The sequence below is a fragment of the Podarcis tiliguerta genome (genome assembly GCF_965153285.1).
Source record: "Podarcis tiliguerta genome assembly, chromosome: 1".
NCBI lineage: Eukaryota > Metazoa > Chordata > Lepidosauria > Squamata > Lacertidae > Podarcis > Podarcis tiliguerta.
In genome coordinates, this window is record NC_139534.1 from 106240908 (window position 1) to 106266864 (window position 25957).

At 42.3% G+C, this 25957-nt stretch overlaps 2 protein-coding genes across 2 annotated transcripts; one reads left to right on the forward strand and one right to left on the reverse strand.

Moving 5' to 3' along the window:
• Positions 1-10: 10 nt before the first annotated feature.
• On the forward strand, positions 11-6795 carry SLIRP (SRA stem-loop interacting RNA binding protein; the record flags this gene model as incomplete). The annotated part of the gene is made up of 4 exons (XM_083448939.1): positions 11-176; positions 658-716; positions 4670-4777; positions 6663-6795. 4 exons carry the CDS (start codon positions 11-13, stop codon positions 6726-6728), a joined length of 399 nt encoding a protein of 132 aa, XP_083305065.1. The 3' UTR covers positions 6729-6795.
• On the reverse strand, positions 6725-24942 carry SNW1 (SNW domain containing 1). The gene is made up of 14 exons (XM_083448324.1): positions 24796-24942; positions 21553-21706; positions 20907-21068; positions 17092-17187; positions 16904-17010; positions 16192-16296; positions 16031-16100; positions 14226-14291; positions 12600-12716; positions 12160-12301; positions 11557-11653; positions 9246-9363; positions 7505-7671; positions 6725-7426 (listed from the first exon to the last, which is right to left on the reverse strand). The coding sequence occupies exons 1-14, from the start codon at positions 24807-24809 to the stop codon at positions 7228-7230; spliced, it is 1614 nt and encodes a 537-aa protein (XP_083304450.1). The 5' UTR covers positions 24810-24942; the 3' UTR covers positions 6725-7227.
• Between the last annotated feature and the right edge of the window lie 1015 nt (positions 24943-25957).

Consider the following 25957-nt stretch of genomic DNA (forward strand, 5'->3'; position numbering starts at 1 on the left):
AGCGCCGGGAATGACCTTGCTCGCGCTCAGCGGAAAGGGCAACAGCGCGCCTCCCCATTGGCTGGCCGGCGAGAGCCCGCCTTACTTCCTCCTGGCTTTCAAGATGGCGGCGGCAGGTCCTTCCCGGCGGCTCTTCGAGGTCTTCGTTGCCCGCGTGCCTTGGACGGCGGGGCCAAGTGAGTGGGGTGCGGGGTTAGGGGAGGGAAGGGGTATCAGAGAGTCCTAAGGGGTGCTGTAAGTCGGCCCCTTTGGCGTTTTAAAAGAAGGCTAGCCGGGGTTATAGCGTGGGTCCCTGGCGCTTCCCGCTCCTGAGGTTTTAAGCCCTTTTCTCCATCCCTGCATCAGATGCTTGGGAAGCCCGAGGCATGAGTCGAACCCACCTTCTTTCTTGTGCTGAGGGCTTTGTACCCCGGCTAAAGGGCTACAGAGGAAGGGATTTCGGCTGATGCCATGCAAGCAGCACCTACAGAAACCCCCTCTCCTCTGCAACGGTGCAGCGCTCTGAATTCTTTTGCATCGGTCCATCTTCCATGTTTGCAGCCCTAAGAGGATCTCCACTATTCTCGCCCTAATTTAAAAATCACGTCGTCGTCATGCACAGAAACGCCCCAAGACAACCTGGTTTGATAAATGACTCTCTCTCTTTCTCTTTTGCAGATGAAGTAAAACAATATTTTGCTCAGTTTGGCTCTGTGAGAAAATGCTTGGTGCCATTTGTGAGTATCATTGCTGTTAACTGAACCTAAACTCAACAAAATATTTCTTCTCCACCGCGTTTTAGTTTTATACAATTGCAATTTACATATAACAGTAAAATTCAGGTCTGGCACAAAGCCACCTAACAAATATTAATATCCAGTTGGTATCATCACCTGCATTTGGATTTTAAAATGCATCTGAAAATTATAAAAGAAAAATTCAAATGCAGACAATGCAAAAGACAATGCAGTATTCCTTGCTGGCACCTTTAGAACTGTATTTGAACACACTTAGCAGAGGCCACCAATGGTTCTTTTTCTTCCCATGCATTTTACAAACTTTATTTTCAGATGGACTTTCAGCTAGTTTCTGCCCTCTGTGATATCTGCATCTAAGGGCTGCTTGTGCTCAGATGCTGATATCTCAGGGTTAAAGAAAAGCATGCACTATCCACTTAATATGAAGGGCATACAGTTCCCACTTTACGATAGATTGCTTCCTATCTTTGCTGTTCACTGCTTGTGTATTTAAATCAGGGATACAGGGACACACACACACACAGCTTTTGCTGTGCTAACACAACGACAGGACATCAAAAGATGAGCACTTTGCTTTTTACAGAGTGTTCATAAGAGCTTTTTACAGAGTGTTTGTAAGGACCAATCAGATTTCATAGAATCATAGAATCCTAGAATCATCGAGTTGGAAGAGACCACAAGGGCCATCGAGTCCAACCCCCTGCCAAGCAGGAAACACCATCTGAGCACTCCTGACATATGGTTGTCAAGCAGGAAACACCATCAGAGCACTCCTGACATATGGTTGTCAAGCAGGAAACACCATCAGAGCACTCCTGACATATGGTTGTCAAGCCTCTGCTTAAAGACCTCCAAAGAAGGAGACTCCACCACACTCCTTGGCAGCAAATTGCACTGACGAACAGCTCTTACTGTCAGGAAGTTCTTCCTAATGTTTAGGTGGAATCTTCTTTCTTGTAGTTTGGATCCATTGCTCCGTGTCCGCTTCTCTGGAGCAGCAGAAAACAACCTTTCTCCCTCCTCTATGTGACATCCTTTTATATATTTGAACATGGCTATCATATCACCCCTTAACCTCCTCTTCTCCAGGCTAAACATGCCTAGCTCCCTTAGCCGTTCCTCATAAGGCATCGTTTCCAGGCCTTTGACCATTTTAGTTGCCCTCCTCTGGACACGTTCCAGTTTGTCAGTGTCCTTCTTGAACTGTGGTGCCCAGAACTGGACATAGTACTCCAGGTGAGGTCTGACCAGAGCAGAATACAATGCCACTATTACTTCCCTTGATCTAGATGCTATACTCCTATTGATGCAGCCCAGAATTGCATTGGCTTTTTTAGCTGCCGCGTCACACTGTTGGCTCATGTCAAGTTTGTGGTCAACCAAGACTCCTAGATCCTTTTCACATGTACTGCTCTCAAGCCAGGTGTCACCCATCTTGTATTTGTGCCTCTCTCTTTTTTTTTTGCCCAAGTGCAATACTTTACATTTCTCCCTGTTAAAATTCTTCTTGTTTGTTTTGGCCCAGTTCTCTAATCTGTCAAGGTCGTTTTGAAGTGTGATCCTGTCCTCTGGGGTGTTAGCCACCCCTCCCAGTTTGGTGTCATCTGCAAATTTGATCAGGATGCCCTTGAGTCCATCATCGAAGTCGTTGATAAAGATGTTGAATAAGACCGGGCCCAAGACAGAACCCTGTGGCACCCCACTAGTCACTCTTCTCCAGGATGAAGAGGAACCATTGATGAGCACCCTTTGGGTTCGGTCAGTCAGCCAGTTACAAATCCACTGAGTGGTAGCATAGTCAAGACCGCATTTTACCAGCTTCTTTACAAGAATATCATGGGGCACCTTGTCAAATGCCTTGCTGAAATCAAGGTAGGCTACATCCACTGCGTTCCCTTATCTACCAGGCTTGTAATTCTGTCAAAAAACGAGATCAGGTTAGTCTGACATGACTTATTTTTCAGAAATCCATGCTGACTATTGGTGATCACAGCATTCCTTTCTAGGTGCTCACAGACTGTTTGCTTAATGATCTGCTCCAGAACCTTCCCTGGTATTGAAGTCAGACTGACTGGGCGGTAATTATTTGGGTCCTCTCTTTTCTCCTTTTTGAAAATAGGGATGACAATTGCCCTCCTCCAGTCTGCCGGGACTTCGCCTGTTCTCCAGGAATTCTCAAAAATGACTACCAGTGGTTCTGAGATCACATCTGCCAGTTCTTTTAATACTCTTGGATGCAGTTCATCTGGCCCTGGAGACTTGAATACATCTAAACTAGCCAAGTATTCTTGTACTATCTCCTTAGTTATTCTGGGCTATGTTTCCTCTGCTGAATCATTTGCTCCAAATTCTCCAGGTCGGGCACTGTTTTCTTTATCGGAGAAGACTGAGGCAAAGAAGGCATTGAGGAGTTCAGCCCTTTCTGTGTCCCCTGTTTGCATTTCACCATCTTCTCCTCTGAATGACCCCACTGTTTCTTTGTTCTTCCTTTTGCTACAAACATACCCATAAAAGCCTTTTTTGTTGCTTTTAACCTCTCTAGCAAGCCTGAGTTCATTCTGTGCTTTTGCTTTTCTGACTTTGTGTCTACACGTGCTGGCTATTTGTTTGAATTCCTCTTTGGTGGTTTCCCCCCTTTTCCATTTTTTGTACACATCCTTTTTTAATCTTAACTCAGTTAAAAGTTCTTTAGATAGCCACCCTGGCTTCTTTGGGCACCTTCCATGTTTCTGTCTCATTGGTATTGCCTGAAGTTGTGCTTTTACTATCTCCCTCTTAACAAACTCCCAGCCATCATGAACTCCCTTTCCTTTTAGTATTACTGTCCATGGGATCTCACCCAGCACTTCCCTAAGTTTTATGAAGTCGGCTTTCTTAAAGTCAAGAAATTGAGTCCTAGTATGCTTGGCTGCTCCTTTCCGCTGTATAGTAAACTTCAGAAGAGCATGATCACTCGCGCCTAATGATCCTTCCACTTCTACCCCACTAACCAGGTCATCAACATTGGTTAGGACCAGATCTAAAATGGCTGTTCCTCTTGTTGCTTCTCCCAACACGCTTCTTCTGAGCATTTCAACAAACCCTCATGGGAACAAGTTAAACCACCAAAACTAATTAACAGAACTACAAAGGAGTCCATTTGGCAACCCCGGAGGTGATAAACAAGCAATACACATGATGAGGAGGATGGCCAGGAGGACAGCAATCATTATCCCCTTCATGTGAAATCTGTTTCCTGGCCCTAAGATTAACACCCTAAGATTACCATTCCAGAAAGCTACATCAAAGAAGCTTGCCCACTACCTTTATGGCCCAAGAGCCTGTCTGACAAAGCAACTGGGCTGTGTACTGTGTACGTGACTTTTGAAGCAAGAGAGATGGAACAGGGATGCAGAGGTGTGGATTGATCAAGAATCCTATCAAAATAGTTTAAACCCAGTCAACGCAATGCTTTCATTGCTGACACAGATGGCTTACTCTATATTTGTTATAATTCCTCATAGCAATCCCACCTGATCACCACCCCAGTAACCCCACTAACTATGGAGGAACCATTCAAGGGTCGCCTTTGTGCATGATGCCTGGTGTTGATGGAAGTTTGAATCAAACAACATGTGGAGGGTACCACATTGGCTACTCCTGAGGCAACTGGTTAGCTTCCAGCAAATTCATTCTTGTCATCCCACATAAACCAGTGAAATAAGTGGCTAGGAAACTTCCTAGTCTGCTGGGAAGAGAATATAATTTGCCAGTTGTTTAACATTTATGATTGGTAATGACTTTCTGCATGACGCTGTTGTTCACCAGGTTTCTGTTGAAGGTGAAAAGGGCACATGTAGTCCATACTGAAGTAGCATTTAAGCAGTGGTTGATTAAGTACATAGGATCCATCAAATCTAAATCAATTCAATGTACTTGTTTTGGATGATTAGGATAAAGAAACGGGATTCCACAAAGGTTTTGGCTGGGTTGGATTTTCTACAGAAGAAGGTCTTAAAAATACTTTGCAGAAAGACACTCATATTCTAGAAGGAGCTAAGGTAAGAGGCTATGGTACTTGCATACTGAATTTCTTATCCTAGAAGAGAATTGCTATTTTATATTTAAAGGTGAACACTGAGAATGGCCTGGTTAGCTTGTTTGTTGCACATTTCAGACCTTTCACAAGTTCATACCTAATAAGTGACTTGAGACTTGCATAAATACAACAGATTTATAAGCAGGGAAGTGAATAGTTTTCAGTCCAAGGGGCATAAACCCTCGTGGACAACCTTCTAGGCCTACACCCCAGTGGTGGATGGGGTCCAGAAAGTGGGCAGAGCAATGGATGTGACTTATAGTAGGCTACCTAAGAGCCATGCAAAACCAGAGGCTTTATCCATCCACCTGTCCATATAGAAAAGCAAGAGGCGGCACCACAGTTAAAGAACATGTTCCAGATTGGTAAAAGAGAAAGATGTGGGCTGGGGAGTCTTGAGAGCCAGCATTTGGTGGCATGTCTTTGTTTTACCCACTCCTGATCTACAGGGTGGAATATATCATCATGGTCTGAGCAAGGAGAGGGTAAGTTGGCGCTCTCCTAACATGGTCTCATTGCTTGACTGCGTGGAGGAGGAAGAGAATTGTTTCCTACTGTGTTATAGTAATTTCCCCCTCCTACAGGCAGCACTGAGTAGGGGGCAATGCTAGTGTTAAGCCTCAACCCACCACTTTCCCAAGCTGAGCTGACCACAGAGAACAGGGCAAGGAGAAAACAACTGACACAGCCGATTTGTACATACAGTGGTACCTCCGGTTACATACTTAATTTGTTCCGGAGGTCCGTTCTTAACCTGAAACAGTTCTTAACCTGAAGCACCACTTTAGCTCATGGGCTCTCCTGCTGCTGCGCCGCCGCCACACAATTTCTATTCTCATCCTGAAGGAAAGTTCTTAACCCGAGGTACTATTTCTGGGTTAGCAGAGTCTGTAACCTGAAGCATATGTAACCCGAGGTACTACTGTACTCTGTTGTGGTACTTGAGAGGCACCTTAGTTAGCATTGTCATCCACAAACATTTATTCACAACGGATAGCTACATTTTATCTCTACTGCTTCCAGTTGCAGCAGAGGTGGTGAGCTGGAGTTGAAATACTCAGGGGCATGTTCTTAAGCATGCTTCTTGGGTCTTTGCAGCTCAGCTTCAATGCAAGCCAGGCTGTAAAGCCATGCCTTGCAAACCTAACTTTCAGCAGGGATCAGTTGTACTAGGGAAATTCCATAAAAAGCTCCTGAGTGCAACCAGTTCCAGTGGGTTTTGCATTTGGTGCCAATTAAAAGGAGCCTAATGCAAAGTCTGCTTGCCAAGGAACATTTCAGAGACCTTATACCACTTATTTTTTTCTCAGCTAACCCTCCTCATAGGATTGTTACAAGGATGAAACAGAGGAAAATTATGCACCCCACTTTCAGGTCCTTACAGGAAAGAAGAGAAATAAATAAAATGGCTCTCATGTTCTATCCTTCATCGTTCAATTCATACCTGAAACAAGTTCAGTCTAATAGTTCTAAATGTGAAAAGGCATATATTGAATAAAGGAAAGTTGGTTGATCATTAGTCAGTGCATTTACAGTTGAAAGTTGGCATAATTAAATGTTGAAAGCCATTTATGAAACTGTATCTGAAACACACACTGTAGTAATCCTAGGTAATTTTAATTAAGAAGCTGATCTGGTAGTTCTTTCAGCCAAAAACATATTTCATTAGGGGTTCATAACAGACCTTGATTCGTTGAAACTTACACAAATGTTTTATGAAAAGTGGTTTCAACTTATGTGGAACATCACCTCAAAAATGAATATATTAAGTATATCAACATTGATATGGATATTAAGATTGTTTCTTGTGCTGCCTTACTAGCAATTGTGTTTGTTCAATCTTTCAGCTTGATGTGAAACGTCAGAAAAGCAAAGGCCACTTTTCAAACAGAAGAACTGCTGACATCAGTTAAAGGAAGGAGACTTTATTTCACTGCTGTATAAAGAAACTAAAATAAACTTGGATATGTATTCATCTCAGTTAAATGAATCCAGCTGTTTCTCATAAGCTTAAGATGAATGAACTATACAATCACAGCAGAGCAAATGAACCACAATACACTTTCTTCCCCCTCTCACATACGTTACAGCAGAAGCAGGGCAAACTATGTACAAGGGGGAGTATTATCAGATGGAATAAGCAGCTTTAACTAAGAACTCCATATACACCAGGCAGCTTATTCGGACCTTAAGAGAACAGAGCTCCACCTGTGTAAAAACAAAGGGGCAGCACAAAGCCAGAGCCCCAAACACAAAACCTATAATTCAGTGGTCCAGTTTTTCCTTACTTCCTCTGTTCTTTGGGCAAAAGTGTCCCTTTAGCTGGGTGCCTATATCCACTATACAGGAACTGTCAGGTGGTTTAGTAGACAATCCCCTGCAGTCTTGTTTAAAATGCTTGAAACCAATTCCTTACTCTTTCCTTCTCTTCTTGCCTTCATGCTCATGTTCTTTAGGACGGCTACTATCAGAAGGCCTTTTTGAGCCCCCATGCTGTTTGGCTTCCTCCAAGAATTTGTCTAGACCGAAAGGATCCTCCTCAAACTGAACTGGTCCTTCTCGACCTCTTTGCCTGCGGTCTGAGCCAGAAAATTCCTTATCGGGAACAAACCTGCGAGACCAAAAGAGAGTAGTAAATCAAGTGTTCTAGTAGTAAAAATACAATTGGAAATACTTGAAATTTCCATACCTGTTAGTAGTTTTTATTCGTGCCTCCAAATCATCACCATACACATCCTTATCCACATTTTTACTAGGTCTGTAGATGTTCTGGGCCATGTCTTTACCACTTCTCCAGGGCTGGTCATAGACATTGTAAATTTCATCTTCTCCTCCAGCAAAGCCACTGTCCATACCCTAGCAGAACACCAAAACCATCTATATTAGTTGGATACTAACAAGCACAATGTCCAAAAACAGGTTCCCTTAGAAGTCATCAATACTACTCCAAAAACCTACCTAACCGAATTAGGTAGATTGCTATTCAGAGTCAGAATACAGCATTCTCTGGGAGAACAGAAATTACTCACAAAACCAACAAGTCCCAACTCTGTTGCATACTAGCGTAAGAGAAAAGGATAGAAATATTCAGATGAAAGGAGAAACTTGGTTCTCAATGGCTTGGGATACCAGGTTCAGGTTTAGCCTCCAACCACAGTGGTGTCAGAGGGCACTCTTCTCCGCTAAACAGAAGTGCTGCATGCTTTGAAACACTATTATAGTGAATGCTAAATTTACCCACAATGAAGGCAATATTGCAGGATAGTGCAATGCATTTTACTTTTAACCTACCCATAGTTTTCTAACCACTGCTCATTGAGGGGCTTTGATAATATATTAAGTTATATTTAGAGGTGGCTTATTTTGTATTAAATTATACTGGAGTGGGCACCCATTTTTCCAGTTGAGGGCCACATTACCTCCTTTCGGGGTAATTTGGTAGGAGGCACATGATGAAGGGTCAGAGCCAAAGGGGGGACTCTTCATCTTTTTCTGCTGCCTCCTCCTCAGCCTAGCAGGTTGTGGGGGTGGGCAGATTATTGTTTGCCAGAGGTTTGAACTGATCACTTGCAGATGGTTTTTAAAATCAGTACTGCATAAAATTTTCCTGAGGGCCAAAGGTTACCTACCCCTAATTTACATGTTGAATTCTTAACAACTGAAAGGCATGGGTTGGTGTTAGAATCTAGTGCTGTAGAGGAAATGAAGCTGTTTAATTGTATCATCCAGAGGAAGTGCTGAGTTTGCTTTCCTTCACTCAATGTGTTCTAGGATAGGGCTATCCCCATTCTGGGATGTGGCACTTGCTTTAATAGGCCCTTTCCTGTGGCCTCCCTAGGTCTGGAACGCAACAGTATAGAGTGCTTGGTAGCTGACCCTTCATTACAAAAATAATCTTGAGGACATGTGTCTTCAGAGTTCAATTCCTTTCCTACCCACTCCCCACCAGCCTAATATTTTCCACAACAAATGTATAACCTGCAACGCACACTAGTTACAGGTTCCTAGTTGTTGTCATCTGAGTACTTTTAAATTGGAATTGCTAAAAATTATGAACATAGGCTCAAATAACTGTTTTCAGATCTGCTACACAGTGAGCTATTTGGAAAACGAGCAGATAAAATATGGCTTGTTCAATCTATTGGCTGACATGTCATAGCTTAGGGCAGGCACGCCCAACCTTTGGCCCTCCAGATGTTTTAGACTACAATTCCCATCATCCCTGACCACTGGTCCTGTTAGCTAGAGATCATGGGAGTTGTAGGCCAAAACATGTGGAGGGCCGCAGGTTGGGGATGCCTGGCGGCTTAGGGTATTTTTATTTTATGATGTATATATCTTTTTAATGCTGTACATCTGGCCATACACATGACAATTGTCTCCTTCAAACGTAGTGATAACTTTCCAGAGCAATGGATGGCATTACTTACCTTACTCTGGTTGAAGAGCCTTTGGTCATACTGGATCTCACTGGATGTCCGAGGGTTAGGAACACCCAAGGCAATGACTTCACTAATATCTCTGTTCTCATTCCTTTGCAACTTCGACCTGAGTTAACAACATTGTATACTGGTTATGTTGAAAGAATATCAACAATTAAAACTTCTGCCTATTCAGAATAAAGATGCTGGAAGTCAGACTAAGAGTTTTGCAGTTGGGGAGGGGGGGCGGGGGCTAGACATACTTTGAGGAAGCAGTGCTGATTTGCTTGAACACAGGAATAACTTAGTCATGAATGACATTTGAACTACCCAGTGGTTCCTTTGCATTTTTCCATCTTCAGAAAGCTGACTTCATACCATGACAAACTGTTTTTGAAACTCTCAACTTCAAAAAATAGCCTGCCATACAAGCCTGGACAACAGCAAGGAGAGTGCTCTTTGAGAACAAACAAACCTAAAGTCCTTAGGTCGTTAGGAACAAGTTTTAAGCGTCTTTGGATTCTGGTATTCAACTTCAAGGAAGTTGAATCTTGCTTGTAATACAGAATACAGAAAGATAATACGGGTAATACAGAAAGGGCCAAACAGAAACAGACTGTAAAATTAAACTGTTCCCCTTGTCTCCAAAGCAGGTATAATTCTGTTGCGCAAAAGAACTGGGCTGCATAGAAGTTGTGGAATATATTGTATAAGGTTCTTATTAATTGCTACTTAACACAATTAATTGTGTGTTAATTATTCTAGCAGCTAGTTCGAATGTATACTTGCTCAGGAAGTGCATAAATTAAAACAAGGGAAATGATTTGAAACAATTTAAATCTTCAGATGCAAATTTAATCCATTAATGTTTTTTCTGGGTGATTTAAAAATCAATCCACCCTACAAAGAAATGGTTCTCAAAATACAATAGACAGCTAGTCCGGCTGGCACAAAGTGTGCAGCCTAAGAGTAAACTAGGTGGGGGGAAATCTACATGATGGGCACAGGAGAACCTGGCACATTCAAGCCTTTATCCAAGCATCATTCCTGCTTAAGGGTAAATACTGCATTCTACAGTGTCACTCTCCTGTCTGACCATCAAAAACAAGATCATGGTGGTATTATTATTTATTAAATTTATATACCTCTCTTCCTCCAAGGATTACTGTGTGATTTACAGTATAAAAACAACAATAAATATCTTAATAATAAACAAAACCATAACCCCTCCCCACATTTTAAAAGGCCATAGATTATCTAACTGTTTAATGTTCTCCATGCTAATCTTCAAAGTTAACTTGTTCCCATCAAAATATTTTAAAAAATAAAAAAAATTGTTCAATAGCACCTTAGAGACCAACTAAGTTTGTTCTTGGTCTCTATGGTGCCACTGGACAATTTTTAAATTTTTAAAAATATATTTCAACTGCATCAGACCAACACAGCTACCTACCTGAATCTTGTTCCCATCAGATGCAGATCCCATCATAATACATGCTTGGTCCCTCCTTTGGGACTGATAGAGAAACTAAGGAACTACAGTGGTGCCTCGCAAGACGAAAAGAATCCGTTCCGCGAGTCTCTTCGTCTTGCGGTTTTTTTCGTCTTGCGAAGCAAGCCCATTAGCGGATTAGCGCTATTAGCGGCTATTAAAGGCTTAAGGGATTAGCGGATTAGCTGCTAAAAGGCTATTAGCGGCTATTAAAGGCTTAAGGGACTAGCGGATTAGCTGCGAAAAGGCTATTAGCGGCTTAGATCAGCTGTTAAGCGGCTTAGATCAGCTGTTCAGCGGCTTAGCGAACAGCTGTTAAGCGGCTTAGGGGCTTGGGAAAAAGGCTGGGAGGGGAAAAAAACCCCCAGGAATCGCAAGACATTTTCGTCTTGCGAAGCAAGCCCATAGCAAATTCGTTTTGCGAAGCACCTCCAAAACGGAAAACCCTTTCGTCTAGCGGGTTTTCCGTCTTGCGAGGCATTTGTCTTGCGGGGCACCACTGTAGTGCTATACAGAGCCTCAACTAATGCTATGCAGAAGAACACACAAGCACTAAATACACAGAAGCACAAAAATCGACACACACTTCTTTAAACATAATAGTGTGCCATAGCACACCAGAAATCACTGCACTACAGGTATGTACATTTCCAAATCTTGTAAATTGCTTTGAAGTTTTCTCCAATGAAGTATATAAATTTTATATAAACAGTAACTTAATACAAGAGAACCAAAGGAATGCTAATTTGTTAGGTTAGAATCAAACGTTTTACATTTACCTTGATCAAGTAGTATACTGCCCAGTTATTATTAGCTGAACAACTTTACCTTTTGTCAGGGGCTGCTCTGGAAAGATTCCGGTCATGCTGTCTCTCTTTTCGTCTGTCATGTCTGATTTCATCACGTTCTCTAGCTTCTCCATCCTCTGCACAGATACATTTGAAATTCAAAATTACATGCAGCCATCTCTTATGTGAGTTAACAGCAACATAGTGGAAGCTGAACTTGCAGCTATGAAGAACACAGTGGATGGTGGACTAAGTACTCAGAAGTTGAAGGGTCCCCTAGCATTTGTACACTTGTTCACAAAATACTTAATTTTTTTCTGGCCCAACAACTTTAGTGCTTTCCCCAGTTTTCATCTGAAGGTTACATGCCATTAACAAGAAGCCACTTAAACTACAATTCTATGCACACCTACTTGGAAGTGAACACCACTCAACGAAGAAGAACATACTTCCACATAAACATGTATAGAAATGAGCTGCATTCTTTTTGCATGAGGAACGCTATGCATGTAGAGGCCTCCAGAATGAAGCCATCCTTCTATAACTGCATATAGTGCAGTCTTCCTGAGAAGGTCAGTACACTTGTCATGTGCAGAACCCTCTTTGGAATATTTTATGAAAACGGCAGGAGGATGGGATGTACCTTTCTCCACATGGGTTTTGATCCCCGCCCTTCGCTCCCTGGCCTTCTGAGCCATTTCCCGGAGTTTCTCCTCATGCTTCTCTTTTTCCTTCTGGGCCATCTTCCGCTCCACCTGGGCTCGCATCTCCACAGCCTCACGAGCCTGCACAAGATTCAGAGCACAGCCAGATGGTAAGGAGAGAACAAGAAGACCTAGTTTTTATGCTTTTGAGTGGCAATATAAAATAGGATGTACAGTCCAGAACTGGAAGCAGCCGGCTGCATTGGGCCAATCAAGAAACTAGACGAGGGCTAGAAGAACAGTGTAGAAGCCATGCCACACTACTGACACAAAGCCGTTTCCAAGCAACCGGCTAAAAGTTGCAATGCTGCTCAAATTTATTCTGTGGAAAGAAATTACTCAAAAAAGGTGCACTGCGGAGAAGCAACTATAGCCTGACCTTCCTGTCAGCAATGTAGAGAGCCTCAGCCAACTTGGCAAAGTTTTCATTAATGTGGACAGTCTGTAGTCCTCTGCCATCCGCGGCCAGACGCTTGTCTAATGGAATGGTGTAACCCTGGAGGAAAAACAGACAAGACAGTTGATCATGAAGGAAAAGACATGGCATGCCAAGAAGCTGCCCAAAATCCTTACTTGTAATTCAATATCAATTAATTAATTAATTAATTTCTTTACCGCCCTATACCTGAAGGTCTGAGGGCAGTTCATGTGCTCTAGGTGGAAGTAGTTGCATTGTTTGGTTCCTACTTTTGTAATCCTCCATACACCAAGCCCCTGTTTATGGCATTAGTTATAGTAATACAATTCCCTCAGTTGCAAGATTTAAAAATCTTTAAAACTTCCTTGATTCTATCTATGCAACACATTTTCCCTTTTCACTATTTGTTGTATACTGAAGAATCCCAACAAATGCAGGAGTGATTAGTACCACCACCACCACCAAGTATCTGACTGAAGCTGCAATCCTGAGGAGGTTTATTTAACAATGGGAATAACATTCCAAATGAAAGTAGCACCAAAGTAGCACCAAACATGTTTAAGTTGCTGGGAAAATTAATCATGTTTCTACAAACTAAAGTTTTATTTAAAAAATCAAGGAAACCCCTGCACCTATGACATATTCAGTGGCCTCGATGTGATATTCTCTTAGTAAGATCTGCCACACAAGTTTTAATAACAAGGAGGATTATCCTAAACACCACAGGAATTCATCACTACTCCCTCTTCCTGCAAGCACTGAACTGTCAATGTCATTGTTCTCAGAATAGGACAACAAAGGGCCTTTACAAAAGAGAAAAATAGCTCAGAGTATAGGAGAGACACAAAGGCAGCTGAGGCAACTGAAGAATAGCCAATTTGTTGTGGCACAAGCTTTCTCTAGCAACATCATAGACCTTAGTTGGTAGACAGAGGTGGTACATATACACACTTACTGCAACAGACATTAGTTACCATAAATAGCATAAATGTGAACCAGTAAATAATTTTATATAATTCCTCCCATTTGTATCCTGCGCCAACTCCATTCTGTATATATGATTTCCCCAGTCTACAGCAACAGTCCTGTGAAGTATGTTAGCCTGAGTGTACACAACAGGCCCAAGGTAATCATATAGGGTTAATGACTAAGTGGGAAATTGAATTTAATTCTTTCTGATTCAAGTCCAACATTTCCAATGACTTGGATAAATAGATGCTACTGCAAGAATATATCTTTTTTTTTTTTTTTTTTTGTAAAGGCTTGAGAGCATCAGGGCAAATTGGTTTCATACCCTGCAAACAGCAGTATGAGGGAATTTTAAATACTTTCCTTTGCCTAACCACAGCTGATCACTGCAAAACGGCAATTTACTATCTAGCAAATTCTTTGCCCTTGTCATCTTGGCAGTTTTAAAATAAAAGGCAGAGAAGAGTCAAGCCCTATCACTGCAACCTCCTTTCTGAACACAGCTGGTTTACTCAGCTCTGGTTGCTTTAAAGTATCATTCAGACTGCAGATCATTTTTTGAGGAGTTTCCCCAGCAGGATGCAACATTACAGTTTGACGTTATGACAAGTTAATTACCTTAGCATTTTTCCAGTTTGAAATGCAGGGAGGAATTTTCCATTCTTGTTGCTCCTTCACGGTCATCTGAACAAAGAAGAGGTAAAGAGATTTTAGATTTCCCCCCATTTTTACCAATGAGAGGCGGGGATTCATTCCCATTCTGAAACACAGTAGCTGAGTAGCCATGAACCGTCAAATAGGAAGTGTCAACAAAACGCAGTGAAATGCTCCCCCCACCCCCAAGCAATTGTCATGTTCATTTAAGCTGCATCGCCTGGAAAGCTAAAACGAAAAGAGAAGCTATCAGCAATTCTGGCAACAGTAGCTGAATGTTTAAACCTCAGATACCAAACCTTTTGGGAAGACCTAGGTCAGTTTATCCAGTCCAACTCCCCAAAATGGGAACTTCCATCCGTATCCAATGAGTTAAATTCACATAATCCTCATTGGTAGCACCGAAAGTTTCTTCAACAAATAGTAGCCCAAAGAACATTCGTGGCTTTTACAAACATCGCCACATTGCTCAAGTAGCTATCAGGAATGAACGAACAAGGTTTACCATGCCAAGGCGCCTACTGAATAGATGGCTCCAGACTTCTCAAGCAAGCAAGTCTAGCCACAAGCTATAGGGAAAAGAAAAACAAAAAATCTGGAACGTCACTAGACAATCTAACCAGGGGGAACATAGCTCAGTTGGTAGAACATGACTCTTTAATCTCAGGGTTGTGGATTCGCACCCCACATTGGGCGAAAGATCCCTGCACTGCAGGGGGTTAGACTAGATGCCCCTGTAGTCCTTTCCAACTCTACAATTCCATGATCCTAGCTCAGGTCAAAGATCCATCTAGCCCAACAACCTGTTTCTCCGAGTGACTACCTTTATTGAATGACCCTGGCTTCTAGTATTATGAGACAAGGAGACAAAACAACTTTCTATCCTCTTTCCCCATGCTGTGCATAATTTTATGGCCCTGAAACTTATTTCCCCCTGCTTACGTTTTTTATAAACTATGAATCCCCAGACACTGTACTCTTCCTTGCGGGGGAGCTGCTGCAGCCTCTGATCCCTTTAGCTGTCCCTTTCTGCACCTATTTTCAGAATTTCAATATCATTTTTCAGATATGACAAATATGACTACACACGATATTCCAAGTGTGGTTGCAGGCATTACAGTAGCAGCAATTATATTTTTGATTGAGAAGTCCTAAGGTTTCCTAAAATGGAATTTATCTTTTTCACAGCTGCTGCAGAGCAAGTAGCTATTTCATTGAGCTGTCCACCACAAACCCGATCTTTCTTTTCTGCTTAGTCACTGCTCTCAGATCTTCTTGGCGTAATATGTGAAATTAGGATCTTTCCCCTCAATTTCCATTGAACCACTTTTGCTATTCTTTTGTACATTTACCTAGTTTGTAGAGATACTTTTGGAGCTCTTCACAATCTTGGGTTTCACCAAACTGAATAATTTGGTGTCAATCTCAACTTGGCCACCACACTGCTTGCTCCCAACTCCAGTCCATTTATCAACAAGTTAAAAAGCAGTGGTACCAATACAGTTACTTAGAAGAACTTACATCCATCCATTTTAAAAACTGTCTGAACTGACACCTCAAAATTACATTTTATTGTAATCCATGTCCATCCCACTCTCCATCATGTCTCATGCTGGGACAGCTTGTTAACTTCCCTGAGGCTGGAGAAAAACAGTCCCTGCCCAATGGCCCCCAACGGATTGTCTGCTGATACGTACACTTAAATCCTCCATACTCCATCCTCAGATGTTTAAAAATGTTACATAAGAGTTGTCACAGTTGTCCATTACCTTTCTGCTGGGAGAGTGCATTACAGGAGCTGGAGGTGATGGTGGTCCACGAGGAATTTTCTTGTTAATCCTAATGAGTTGAAAAATATAGTAACCTTAGTATGTCAATCTCCGTCCCTGGAACCTCTATGGCACAATAGCTGTACATTTCTGATGCTTACTTGAATCTTGGTGGCTCCATGGGGTCTTTTTGCATCTCCACCATTCTAATAACTCTCTGTTTTGCACCAGAGTTGAAGGCCACACCTTGCTGTGATGGTGTGTATCTGAAAAAACAAGGAAGAAATTCAGTTATCAGTACAGAGCCTCTAATGAGCCTCTTATTTACTTTGCCAGAATTTTAGTTTTGCTCACAGACATTGGATTGCCAAGCATACACACTTGAGTAGAAGTGCAGAAGTAGATGATGTGTCACTGTTCTTTCAAACTGAGCACACATTTAACTACAGAGCTCTGTTTCAATCACACAGCAGAGCCCGATGTTCTAATTCCTATCCAATTTTACTGGTAGGATAGTAAAAATCTTTCCTACTGGATACCCTGTATATATTTGAAGGTAGCTTCACAGCCCTCATTGTGCTATTCACCATTTATGGGCCATAAAAACCATCATATATTTATTGCAAGAAAGTTCATTATCAGAAACAAACCAAGAAGAGAACACATAGCCACACAGTTTCCTATGCATAGCTAAGTACATCACGTTCTCTGTAACAGGACTAATATCACATTTCATTAAACAGCAATAATTTCTTAACACTCATGTAACTGCTTGTGGCCTGAGATAATGGTTATGTTTCACACTCACAAAAAAGGCCTTACATTAAACTTTGCATGCAAAGAAATTTCAACAATCCAAAAATTGTCCAGTACCGAATGTATTGAGCTGGAGCTAGTTTATCAGCTGCTCGGACTGGCATGGCTGCTGCAATTTTCTGGGAGACAGACTTTTCCAGTGCTGCTCGAGTCTTTTCTGTAAGCTGCAATCAGAAATGTTACATTAAACACTTGGACGAGATGCAAGTGGCTTCAATAGTTAGGTGCATCACTGACCACAATACCTCTCTGACAGCTTCTTCATCAGGTCTTTGAAGATCAGGGTCATCCACATTCATAACTTCCTTTGGAACCAGGTCTGTGTATTTGCTGTAAATGACCTGAAACATTGAAAACAGCATTATGAAAAGGGAATACTGTAAATGAACAAAAAATCCTGCATACTCGTGGAGCTTCGTTTCCCTCCTCATTTATAGAGATTTTTTTAATTTAAAAAAACAACAATAAACTAGATTAGCTTTCCAAAATAGAATTGTCCATATAAGGGCCAAACACTAAGAATATATTTAGAATTCCAAATCATAAGCCTTTTTATCATGACCATAGAATCAAAGTTGAGTTGATCAAAAACCTGGAATTCTTTCATACCCTATTTAGAGCTACTGGGATATTTTGCTTATGTCCTTTCCACCAAATGGTACTCAAGGTGGCTAACGTTAAAATACAAAACATAAAAACAGAAGATAAAAGATAAATAAAATAATAATTGCAAGGAAATAGCTCATCCTCTTGTGCAATGGCTGTCTGAAACTTTAAAAGTTGCACAAATTGCAAGCATTATGGAGTTTGGTTGGTTAAGAAAAAGCAGACAACACAGAGTGCTTTGTAAAGCTGTCATATTTATTAATTTTTGAGACCAGAACAAGTGAAACACATTTGTGTCAATAAGCTTGAATTATTGAGGGCTTATTTGTGAGAAGTTCATTTTATAGGCAACTCCCTGTTTGTGAGGGGGTTGCATGAAATTGCATATAATTTGAACACCCATTGAAAAAACCTGCAAACACCCTGTTCTGCCCCCACCCATTTTTGAGAGATTTTCAGGTCACATCCGGGTTTGGCATGATGCATGCGTGTGAGGTTGCACACATACCAGACGCGCCTAAAATGGTTGCTTCATGTACTGCATTTGCTATCAACATCACTGCATTTTTGTGGCAGATTTCTTCTTTAAAGAATAAGGTAACGTTTTAAGAGCTTCTGGGCAATGTTCCTCAGGTTCAAGAACTAGGGCCCCTTTGCCATCTAGAAATGGGATAAGGCAATTATGTCTACCAAACTAATATATATACCTATATACCATTTACTATAGACTATGCCAGGAGCCAAGAGAAATGGTAACACGTGTTATTTTTTGTGGTGCTACCAGGTAATTTCTCTCAAGCTACTGTGACATGCTTTTGTGATTGCTTAATCTTTTGCCTGTGTGGGAGGCAGTAATACCACAGAGTTTTCTCAAAGCATGTGTATAATTACACAACTGTGAAAGCTAAAAATTGTATAATAAACTCTAATATCCAAAACACAACATATACAAGAAAAGATGATGGTAAAAAATAAAGAAATAGAGAACTAAGTCCTAGCAAACCAGGAATTAAGTTGTTCTATATATCCATAAACGAGCCTAATTGCTCAACATTACTCAAGGAGGCAAGTATTCACCCCAAAAGAGATTGCTCTAAGCAGCACCTCTCCATCTTTTATGGCATTTGCCTAACTATAAAAACAGACCTGTAGCTCAACTAATAATTAAGCACAGGAACGATTTTCCAATTCTCATCCAAGTATTCCAGAATTAACAACCCTTTAAATGAGTATCAATGGAAACACATCTCACAAAGCCAAATGAAGGACATTTGAATAGCAATATTTCTTCATGGTAATTAACTATAAAATCCCCAAGAATCTCAAAGCATGAAGAACCAAGCTCACTTTAAGAGCTCAAAATATCCCAGAGAATGAAAGAAGATGATGTTCTATCCACATTAAAACGAGTAAGCTCTGAATATGATAAAGCCACGATTCATTATCCACTGTTTATGAGAAAATGATAGTAAACCGAGTACCATGTGGTAGCCTTACTGGTAATAACAGGCTTGCAATTACCCACTTGCCCATTCATGTATGGAGAACAAACATTTCCTCAAAGCAGTAAGGTGAGTCCTGCCTACTGGGAGGACAGACCCACATGACTCTTTGGTTCTTTCCCAACACAAGGCTACATGATGGAGGTTCTTCAAAATGCTCTTCGCCCTCTCTTATCCACATGTTTAGCATTTATATGCATGGAGGCTGAGCATTGGGTACACTGCCTCTTCCCTTGATCCTGGAGAAATAGCCCACACTACTGAAGGAAAAACAGCAGAATATGTCTGTGTGGGGACGATCACACTCTGAGGAACTATTAGGAATACTAGGTAGAAACACATTTCCACTTCACATGCCACAAACATCATTTTTGTCAGGACTGGTCGTTGTCCTCTTCAGATCACCACACAAATGCTTCTTGTTCTTTATAAAACTTTTTATTGTGTATTAACAAAACAATCTTATAAACAGTTCTTAAATGTTATTCCTCAGAGTCACTTATTTCAGATACCTTCTGAGCTCTGCTTCTCCATGACCAGCCACCCTCAAAATGGCAAAGGCGCCTCTCCCTTCGTTTTCCCGCTCTTTTTTCTAACCTCCTGGCTAGAGCTGGCCTGTATCTCCTCTCCTCTGAATCTGAGCTAGAACTTAACCCTTGCCTTTCCTGTGAACAGCCAGTCCCTCCCTGTTGTTCTTCTTGCTCCCTTCTATTAGATTCACTGCTCTCCCTCCCCCCTTGGGGAATGCTTTCTCCCTCTGATAAACTGAAAACTCCTAACTCTTCCCTGACAATTTTACTTCAAAATAATTAACACAGATTCATCATAGTCTCACACTCACTTCTAAAGCTCACAGTAATTAAGACAGGCTCGATTCCCTATTTGGTTAATAAGAATGCACTGAGAAGAGGCTTTGCCATTCACCTTGGCTGGGTAAAGAATGAGCCAGGTAAGTATCCATGCAGAGTATGCATGGTGTGTTCTAGCCTCAAAAGGCAATTTGCTCTTTAAAGAAGAAGCCGAGCTGCATAACCGAAGAGGCAGTGCTGGTGTGGTCACTTTCATATTTAGCTGTATGTGCAGTTTTGTCTCCCTTTCACTTTAAAGGCTACTGGATCTTTAAGGCAGTGTTCAAGCACCTATCCCTTTGTTTGGCTTCCCATTCTTGGGTGAAGCTAAGTAGATTCCCCAATCTCTACTTTCCTTGGTCCCAGAAACATGACACGTAGACTGGGTAGGCAACCATAGTAGTGGAGTGGGCACCAACACCCTCAGCAACTAACTGTGAGAATAGCCAAATCACCTACTCCTTAGTCAATTAAGGACAGGCATCCCCAAACTCGGCCCTCCAGCTGTTTTGGGACTACAATTCCCATCATTCATAGCTAACAGGACCAGTGGTCAGGGATGATGGGAACTGTAGTCCCAAAACAGCTGGAGGGCCAAGTTTGAGAATGCCGGCTTAAGGATAATACTCTAGGTCCTGGATTTATATATGTAGCAGAATGAGGTGGAAATATTCTAAGATGGTAGAATTGGCTGTAGTACTTCAAACTGAGGGTGGAAGGTTGTGTTTATGAATGTTGCCCTGCAGCCTGAAGTGGTACAGTCCACTCTATTACATACTTTTGCTGCATATGGAGACTAGGCCTCAGTGCTGTTGACTATGTGACCACATAAAGACTCACAGCCTTATACTAGGCAGATGCTATGAAATGTGTTCCTGTATTATTTCTTAAGAGTGTAGCAATTCAGAAAAGTGTCTTCACATGTTATACTTTCAAGATATAAATCTCATGTTCTGCCACTGTACTGTTGGACTTGTGAGAAACTCATCTAGACTTCATAACAAAACTTTTCCAGGTTGCATTAGAATTAGTAAGCCAAGTAAAACAATATCCATAAACAATAAAACTATATATCTATATACAAGCATCTGGAAAGTCTATTACCTTGTCTTTTGACTGTCCCTGCCGAGCTATAGCATCGTATTTTATTTTTCCTTCTGCATCCACTTGAACAGCTAATGCATTGGACATTTTCTTTTTTCGGCCCATATCCAGAGGATATTGGGCAACATGAATTTCTGGAAAAGCACCTCCATCTCCAAAATCCTATACAGTAAAATAAATTGGAAATGATTACAAAATGGGCAAAAGAAACAAGAAGGTATTGTTAGTACTAGACGAGTCATTCAAAAAGTAACAGCAAAGACTAGGATTTTCATTTCATTTCACTTTTAATTTGTATACTGCCTTTTTATATTACTATACACAAGGCAGTTTACAAGCTGAAGAAACAACAAAATATACAACAAAGTTCAGGAACAGTAAACCTTTGGCTCTGCAGATGTTGTCACACTCCAAATCCCATCAGCCTCAGGCAGCATGAGCAATGGTCAGGAGTGACGTAATTCAACATCTGGCAGGCCCCAAGTTTCTCACCACTGAACTAGATGTTAGGATGGGTATCTATGTAAGCAGCAGAGTTACAGAAATAGACATATTATAGGCCCTTACATTCAAAAGCCAAGATCTCACTTCTCTAAAGTAACTAAAATAATTATTCATGTCAGCAACTGTGCGCACCACTCTTTACCTCCAACATTCGTGGTATCCATCCTTTCCGATAACCGTAAGGGGGTGGCTCCCTTCGTGATGACACCAATGCAGTCTGTCTCACCCTTTGAGATCTTGCCCTCTCTTCTAATTCCAGCTGGTCTTGAGATAGCTGAGTTGGTGCTGGCAAAAAACTAAGCAAACAGAAAGAAGGAACTTAATATTTGGACTATATCTGTATACATTAGACAACACATGAAATATTGTTCTTATTCCATTAAACCGTTTTACAAAGAAACTGCAGTTCTGCACTTTTGATTTATTTCCTCTCATTTGCCTCTAAAGAGCTCTTTTCCTTCTTGAACTTCAGGTTCCTGCTTCTACAGTTCTGATTCAAAATCCAAGGTGGTTTAGGTAGAGTCCATACTGAGTTCTTGTGACAAAATCATTCTTCCTTTCCACTGGTTTGCAATGCTGATGCTACAATAAACATTTGGTTGAAAGCATGAGCATATCTGAACATTACTCCAACTAGACATAAAGACAGTGGGCTGTATCCAACATTGCAGCTCCACTGGCACAACAGATTTCCATGTGTGCAAAATAACTTTATTTCCCTTGCCTGTCCCCTCCAGCCTCTAAAGGTAAAGGTAAAGGGACCCCTGACCATTATGTCCAGTCGCAAACGACTTTGGAGTTGTGGCGCTCATCTCACTTTACTGGCCGAGGGAGCCGGTTTACAGCATGACTAAGCTGCTTCTGGTGAACCAGAGCGGCACACAGAAACGCCATTTACCTTCCTGCCAGAGCGGTACCTATTTATCTACAGTGGAACCTCAGGTTGCGAACGTGATCTGTGCGGGAGGCACATTCGCAACCCGCAGTGCCGTGTCTGCGCAAGCGTGTGATGCTTTTCCGCGCTTCTGCGCATAGCACGATTTAGCGCTTCTGTGCATGTGCGAGCACCAAAATCTAAGTAACCTGTTCCGGTAGTTCCGGGTTTCAGAGCATCCGTAACCTGAAAATGCATAACCCGAAGTGTCTGTAACCCAAGGTACCACTGTACTTGCACTTTGACGTGCTTTCAAACTGCTAGGTTGGCAGGAGCAGGGACCGAGCCCATGCCCTCAAAATCAGCTCTTGAGGATTAGGGGAGAGTTCAAAGCAGATGGGTGGGGTGCTGGGGAGGAAGAAGAAACTTAACAAGTCCCATTGTGCCAGAATTACATGTGTGTAGTATTGGATACAACCCACTATCACCAATAAAATACCACGTTAGAAACTAATATATATAAGCTAACCCCCAAATGGCACCTTAAACCTAGGTTATGGTTGCCAAAACAGAATGTCTAGGTGCAATTTCCCCCTCAATGAAATTTATTATTATTATTAATTTAATTTCTATACCGATTTATATTTTAAAGAAAAAAATCTCAAAGTGGTTAGCAACACATTAAAACATCAAATAATACAATCTAGAATAAAACCAATTCAAGCTTCAAGGAAAATATTTCAGATCTTTCTGTAAGAAACACTTTGCCTTCCCCATATTTATTTATTTACCTACTTAATCTGTGACCCTTGGGCGGCAAGGTTCTAGCCTTTCAATATCAAACCACTTAACACCACGTTCACACTTATGGTCCTTCAGTTTGCTGTTGCAGCATGATGAGGCAAAGCCTTCCCCAGAGCCTTCATTGGATGCCCCTGAGGTCTAGTATTTCACAGAATCTTAGAATTGGAAGGGATCCTGAGGATCATCTAGTCCAACCCCCTGCAATGCAGGAATATGCAGCTGTCCCATATGGGGATCAAACTTGCAACTTTGGCATTATCAGCAGCATGCTAAGTCTAAGCAACTGAGCTGGTATGCATAAAGAGGAAAACAAATAAATTTGGGAATGTATAACACAGGATTAATCAAATCACATCCAAGATAACTCCACATATGATCTTCTGATGTCAGAAAAAATCCTGAAGCCTGCACATGGTTTGACAAAGCTGAATACAGTGGTACCTGTAAGTTAAGAACTTAATTTGTTCTGGAGGTCCATTCTTAACCTGAAACTGTTCTTAACCTGAAGCACCACTTTAGCCAATGGGGCCTCCTGCCGCCGCCGCTTGATTTCTGTTCTCATCCTGAAGCAAAGTTCTTAACGCGAGGTACTATTTCTGGGTTAGCGGAGTCTGTAACTTGAAGCGTATGTAATCTGAAGCGTCTGTAACCCGAGGTAGCACTGTATGTTAAGTATTTTCACCGTGCATGCATGTGATTAACATGTAACAATGGCACATGAAAATGTAAACATGGCTTTCACACTGTCTTGCTTATTTCATACATGCACTCCATCAGTTGACTACTGCTGATAAGCTGCAACTGAAGGTGAAAACAGAACATACTGAGAAACATTTTGTTTGAGGCAACACAAACTGCAATGGTCCATTTAGCTCAGTATTACATATGTTAACTGGCAGAAGATTTTAGGCGTAAGTATTCCCCAGCCCAACCTGGAGCAGCCAGTGACTCAATCTAGAACCTTCTCCATGCGAAGCAAGTGTTCTACTACGGAGCTACAGCCCACTTCATGCCACAGTCCCCAAAGCCTTGTTCACACATTACACTGAACAGAGGTACAAACCGTCTCTACAAATGAGCACGTGCGTTCCATAGAGCTCAACTGTCGTAGCGTGTGAATAACGCTACAAGTGCACAGCTCAAATTCTGTGTATAGATTGTACACTAATTGAACGTAACGTGTGAAAATCCCGCTTGGACATAAAACATGCGAAGAAGCCCTTTCCCAACACAACAGGACATCCCGTATGAAAACCGAGCGGGGTACAAAAACAGCTTCCAGGCTTAGGTTAAATCCTTGCCCAGGTGCGGCCGACAGCGAGAGCACGTCTGAATCAGTGTACCCGTATCCGGCAACCCAGATCATCGCCCCGCCCCCATCGCGGTCTATTCGCACCAGCCGTGGATGGGAACCCACCACCATCACCGGCGAAACCGAAATTCCGTTGCCGTTACTAGACATGCCGGAGGGAGAGAGGCCTCCTCACCCTCACGAAAACAGCGAGGCCTTCGGATCAACCTCTCAGGAAAATGCCCGGATCGGTCCAGGCCTCACTGGCGAAACTGCGCCGCCATCGAAACCTCCTCACAACCGACTACCATAAACAAAAACCTGGGACTCCGGTTCAAAAGAAAACGAGTTCCGGAAAAGAGAGGGGAATCTGCTCCCACCGCCTCGCAGGGTGCCGCTTCAGGCCCTCAACCAACCTGGTCAGCGCCATCTTGCCGTTCTTCCTCTTCTCCCGGCCTCGCCAGCGGTTCCTGACAGCGTCGATAAAGCAAGGCTCGCTTGGGAGCCAAGGGCATTCTGGGAATTGTAGTGCCCGCGCTTCCTTCGTTTGCCGACGCGAGGTCGCGCGGCGGCTTTCGGCGCATGCGCGTCAGTGGCCTCTCATGCTTCTGAGATGGATGCGTGGGAATAGTATGCCGTGGGGATGGCGGCTCCCCCACCCCACCCGCCTGGCGGTATTCCCTACCACTCCCTCCACTACGGGGAGAAAAGGAGAAACTTGAAAACGAGACAGGTCAAGGAAAATGCTGTTTCGGCTTTGGACTACATGTAACTCAAGGGGAGCATATAGAAACTAATTCTGCAGTCTCTTGATAGAAAATCCACATTCCCTTCAAGCTGGATGCAAAGTCCATTCGAGGAGAGCGGGGTTGCATCCTCAGAACAAAATAAAAAAAAATCCTTCCAGTAGCACCTTAGAGACCAACTAAGATAATTAATTGTAGGAGCTTTCATGTGCATGCACACTTCTTCAGATACAGTGTGCATGCACATGAAAGCTTATGTTGTTGTTGTTTAGTCGTTCAGTCGTGTCCGACTCTTCGTGACCCCATGGACCAGAGCACGCCAGGCACTCCTGTCTTCCACTGCCACCCGCAGTTTGGTCAGATTCATGTTTGTAGCTTCGAGAACACTGTCTAACCATCTCATCCTCTGTCGTCCCCTTCTCCTTGTGCCCTCCATCTTTCCCAACATCAGGGTCTTTTCCAGTGAGTCTTCTCTTCTCATGAGATGGCCAAAGTATTGGAGCCTCAGCTTCACGATCTGTCCTTCCAGTGAGCACTCAGGGCTGATTTCCTTAAGAATGGATGCATTTGATCTTCTTGCAGTCCATGGGACTCTCAAGAGTCTCCTCCAGCACCATAATTCAAAAGCGTCAATTCTTTGGCGATCAGCCTTCTTTATGGTCCAGCTCTCACTTCCATACATCACTACTGGGAAAACCATAGCTTTTACTATACGGACCTTTGTTGGCAAGGTGATGTCTCTACTTTTTAAAATGCTGTCTAGGTTTGTCATTGCTTTCCTCCCAAGAAGCAGGCGTCTCTTAATTTCGTGGCTGCTGTCACCATCTGCAGT

Excerpts from the sequence above, each read along its gene's own strand:
- SNW1 (XM_083448324.1), bottom strand. Across the intron at positions 17,188-20,906 it reads AGGGACAGTCAAAAGACAAG|GTCATTTACAGCAAATACAC; the intron begins GTAATAGACTTT and ends TCAATGTTTCAG. Across the intron at positions 14,292-16,030 it reads TGCACTCTCCCAGCAGAAAG|ATGACCGTGAAGGAGCAACA; the intron begins GTAATGGACAAC and ends TTCTTTGTTCAG.